Below are 4,700 nucleotides of genomic sequence, written 5' to 3' on the forward strand. Positions count from 1 at the left end.
CACTGCACAATTTATTGTCTGTTTTCTTTTTACACCTCTGCATTGTTTTACCGTTGGCTATATTATCTAATATTCTTGTGACAATGGTATAAGATCATCATGATGGCCCTGTAACTCAGAAATATCTCATTTCGTTGGACATACTAGTAAATCCTTTTCAAAGTTTGACTAATTCCTTTTTTACGATGATCGGTTTTATGAATGACTCCCCTTGTGTTATCATAGCGTTTAAAATCTGAGGTCTGCTTTGCCTATGTCAACAAACACATTCTGAAGCATCTTAATTTAAGGTTTTTCTGTGTGAATGCTTCACACTGGAAACGTCTGGCGAAAGAGCAGAGAGGGAAAACCAGACCTGTCCTTACGTGAGTGAGAATGAATCCATTGTTTCTTAACGTTGGAGATTCAGCTCCTCGTGACATTGTTGTGTCATTATCTCATGACCCTGTGACCTAGAAAACATATTTTAAGGTCACATGATCCTGGAATATACAACCGCTGTGTCTCTGAGTGAGAATAAATGGCTTGATAAAGAAAGTGTTTGTCAAGAAACTGACCTCGTTACTGTGTTAAAGAATTTTCAGCATTTAAGTTCTTGTAGTATTAGCTGGAAAGACGTTTTACTGCACTGGATTTAGATAGATAGATAGATAGATAGATAGATAGATAGATAGATAGATAGATCCAGTGGAAAATTTGATAAGCTGTAGCATCATTAGACATACAGGAGTACACACGAGTCAATAAAAAGGACAAATAATAATTTAAAAAAAGTTTAATTAGGTACAAATGTAAAAAGATGGGGTAATTACAATTACATGGCAAATAGAATATATTGTGTGTATATGTAGATAAATATGTTTAAATATGTCTGTTTCTCGGATGTATCCTTTGTACGGTTAAATGCATGCTAATGTAAAAAACAAAGGTGACGATGTAAACAGCCAGCCATCACGACAAATGAATTCATTTAGAAATGATTGCCAGTGTAAAACTGATCATTCACAAACAATCTAACGTTAACTGATTAAAAGAAATTAAAGGAACGTACCACTTTAAGAACGCAGCGAAGCCCCGCCCACCTCAGGACCACGCGCTGCTCACCTGTGACAGCTGATGGCCGCTAGCTTGCCAGCCGCGTGCAGTCACAGTCTTCACATCCTGCAGCAACCTGGTTTATCAACAAGAAGCAACGTTTTCCTCCAAATTGACTGAAGGTAGTGATGGGACGATGATACCTCAAGGAGTGTATTGACACACTAAACAAACTGTGTCGGCACTGTATTGATACTGTGTTGGTCACCCAATAGTGACCCCTGCAGTAGTTATAAAATCATTGCAGGTAAAGAAATTCCTTGTTCGTGTAAATGCTAAAACTGAGTTGGTATGTAAAATATAGCAAATTAGAGTAAAAATTCAGAGTTACACTTTTTTAACTTATGTGCACATTTGTCAACTTAACTGTTAAATCATATGAAATAAAAGACAAAAAAGTGATTAGTTCATGTATTTTTATTGAGAAACAAAAGTTTTTGGAGTGTCTTTGCTCCAAGGCGATTTCTCCTCTTACACACCAGCTCCCCAGCCTTGGAAAATACTCTTTCGCATGGTACAGACGATGATGGTGAGCAGAGAGTTTTAAGTGCAAGTTGATGAAGATGTGGGTATATTTTCTGGTTCCATTTCCAATATTGCAAAGGATCTTGGTTTCTGGGTGTGTTTGTTTCTGCCAGGTAGCGTTGGACTTCAATAATGGAGTCAGCTGTTGCGTTCCTCGTCTTCTGGGTCTCTGCAACCTCCATATCTAAAGTTTTCCAGAGATTGTGCCCTAAAAAAATAGTTATTCATTACTTTATTATCACATGATATATCATATCATATAAGTGCCACAGAAATGTATTTTCATACCTGAACTGGGTTCTGACCCATGTGAAGAGCTAGGCTCTTCTTCTCTTGGGTCAGGCTCTTGGCTCCTCATTTCTTCTGCACATTCTGACTGCAGTCTCTTCACCGCTTCACTTGCCTTTTGCTGACTAACAAATCCATTCTTTTTAAATCTGGGATCTAACAGAGTTGCCAGAGTCATCACACTGAGAGATTCCATGCCGCAAATAGCGTCAGTTAGCCGCTTCCTCAGGTTTTCAGCCAGTTGCTGAGCAGCTGTTTTTGTCACTGTTGTGGCCTGACGTTGAAGCTCAATGTGGAGCATTCTCATCATGGGAATGACCTTTGACCCAGAGACCCTTTTTTCCTCAGACAGTTCTCTTGTAGCTTGGTCAAAAGGAGCAAGAACCCTGAGCATCTCTTCAATGATCTGACATTCTTCTGGAGTCAGTGGAGTGATGTCAGGTTTTAATGAGGCCGGTGACACCCAGACTGCCTCCTTCTGCTCAGTCATTCTTTCAAACATTTGGTAGGTACTGTTCCATCGTGTTGGCACCTCGTTTATTAATTTATGGCCCGGTGTTCCCAGCTGTTGCTGTATTTGAGTGAGCTTCTCTTTAGCAGTCACGCTCGATCGAAAGTATGTCACAATGTGTCGTGTTTTGTTGCGTATTTCAGTTATTGTTGGGATTTGATCACATGATTTTCTCACAATTAAATTCAGGGAATGGGCTATACAAATGGTATGCCGTATTTGCAGCATTCGAGCACATGCAGTCATGTTTGCTGCTGCATCAGTGACAAGACACCTGACCTTTCCTGCTATGCCCCACTCCTCCATGAGGCTCCTTTTAACCGTGGCAATGTTTTCTGCAGTGTGTTTCTGAGGAAAATGCTGCACTGCCAAGACTGATGAATGGAGTTCATGGCTTTCTTTGTCCACATAGTGGCCACTGGCCAGTAACAGCTAGATATGCCTCCATATTCATAGACGTCCACATATCAGCTGTTAAAGTAACAGCAACGGCACTCTGGAGGTCCTTTTTGGTTTTCTCCTTTTCCTCCTCATATCTCTGGCTCACCAAGTCCTTGATGGTCTGAAAATAACCATACAAATACTGTTACACCAATAAAATATAGTTATATAGTTAGTACAAACATATAATAAAAATTCTTAAACATACCTTCCTGCTTGGTAGAGCATACGAGGGTAGAATAAGCTTCAGGAGCTCCCTGAATCCCTCATTTTCAACAAAGCTGAGTGGCTGACAGTCTTTGATGATCATATTGACCACTGCCTCATCCACTGCTTGCTTGTTAGGAACTGCAAGCCAAAAGGAACTATTTTGTCAAAAGCTTAATAAAAGGACTGTAATTTTTACAAACAATATCAAATAGACATAAGACGACGTGGTGGTGTAGTGGTTAGCACTGTCGCCTCACAGCAAGAGGGTTGGAGGTTCGATACCAGGCCTGGAGCCTGTCTGTTTGCATGCATGTTTTTTTTAGCACAATTTTTAGAGAGACTTTCAACATACCTGGGGTACTCTCACGAGTATCTGCCAATTCTTCATTGCCATGCCGAGCTCTATAATGCCTCAGCATTGATGAAGTGCTCTTATTGATATAAGATAGCTCTGTAGAGCAGAGCCGACACTTCACCTACAATAACATAAAAAGTTAATTTATCTGAAAACAATTCAAACCTCTTACCAGAACATTGCATTCACTTGTTAAAAAAATAGACACCCTCTCATGATTACGAGATCAGGATCTCAGAATTACATGATAACATGAATAAAGCAACTCTAAGGCTCTTTAACTGACTATCATATGTATCACAGGTCATTCACTTGATAAACTGATAAAGTGAGTGCAATGCGCCACCGTAAAAAATAGTATATAAAGGAGAAAAAGATTTACCTTGTTTGGCGTCACGAGATCAAAATTATTCCACACCGGGGAAAACTTCCTAGAACGATCCATGATCAAGCAAAACTCCATCCGACAAACCCACGACATGTTGATACAGTTTGTTTCCTGATAAACACACTTTGGCGCGGCACATCCAAACGATACAGTTCCTGTATCGGTCACGTGATTCTTTCTTAAAGCAATACACGCACCGATACGAGGTTTCCCTCTTGAGCTCTCGGCACAGTGCTGATGCACCAGTGTCGCTCGTCCCACCACTAACTGAAGGTCGTCTCCCAGGTAAACACACCTGTGAATAAACACCTCGAAGATGGTTTATTCATGAGAGGAGGCTCACTCCAACACTTTGCTTGTTTGTTGTGCTGAAAGTTAACTGTACTGACTGAGCTAATGATGCGTTTTATGAGGTGTTCTGGTTTGTTGTTTTCCTGTGAGTAGTCTGTTTCTGTGGTTGTTGTGCATTTGCATGATAGTTGATGCTTTCTATTTAATAATTCTTGACAGAAACTCAGAGGATAATGGTGTTTTACATCTCTGTGTTCCCGGGCTGCTAACTTGGAAATGCTATATCCCTCTTTCCAATTCCAACTTTTAAAGAACAGGAGATTGTAGTTCACTAGACTTACTGTAGTTTTTAAATAGCAATTTATCATTAAGAGGTAAGAATCAGCCACAGTGTTATTCCCATCCAAAACTTCTACCTTTTGGCCATGCATGGTTCTCTCTGTCCTTACATTTTACGTAAATATGTGCACATACATGCATGTATATACAAAAATTACATTGATTATTGGAGAAATTGCAACGCCACATTGAGGGAAGAGTTTTAATAAAGGGCTCCAAGGTTTTCTGAAACACTAAAGGTTTGTTTCTTGCATGTT

At 39.9% G+C, this 4,700-nt stretch overlaps 1 protein-coding gene across 1 annotated transcript; it reads right to left on the minus strand.

Annotated features, from left to right (window-relative positions):
* Nucleotides 1-1,233: 1,233 nt before the first annotated feature.
* On the minus strand, nucleotides 1,234-4,047 carry LOC311498527 (zinc finger BED domain-containing protein 4-like). Its single transcript, XM_084559156.1, has 4 exons — nucleotides 3,808-4,047; nucleotides 3,423-3,546; nucleotides 3,069-3,208; nucleotides 1,234-2,981 (listed from the first exon to the last, which is right to left on the minus strand). Exons 1-4 carry the CDS (start codon nucleotides 3,904-3,906, stop codon nucleotides 2,808-2,810), a joined length of 537 nt encoding a protein of 178 aa, XP_084415282.1. The 5' UTR covers nucleotides 3,907-4,047; the 3' UTR covers nucleotides 1,234-2,807.
* Between the last annotated feature and the right edge of the window lie 653 nt (nucleotides 4,048-4,700).

Source organism: Chelon labrosus (assembly GCF_963514085.1).
Source record: "Chelon labrosus genome assembly, chromosome: 13".
NCBI classification, from domain to species: Eukaryota; Metazoa; Chordata; class Actinopteri; order Mugiliformes; family Mugilidae; genus Chelon; species Chelon labrosus.

What these genes read in the sequence shown, in the direction of transcription:
- LOC311498527 (XM_084559156.1), bottom strand. Translation starts at nt 3,906, where the DNA reads ATGTCGTGGGTTTGTCGGATGGAGTTTTGCTTGATCATGGATCGTTCT. An exon ending in TACTCGTGAGAGTACCCCAG is followed by an intron (nt 3,209 to 3,422) that starts GTATGTTGAAAG and finishes TTTGGCTTGCAG; the next exon opens with TTCCTAACAAGCAAGCAGTG. An exon ending in ATGCTCTACCAAGCAGGAAG is followed by an intron (nt 2,982 to 3,068) that starts GTATGTTTAAGA and finishes GGTTATTTTCAG; the next exon opens with ACCATCAAGGACTTGGTGAG.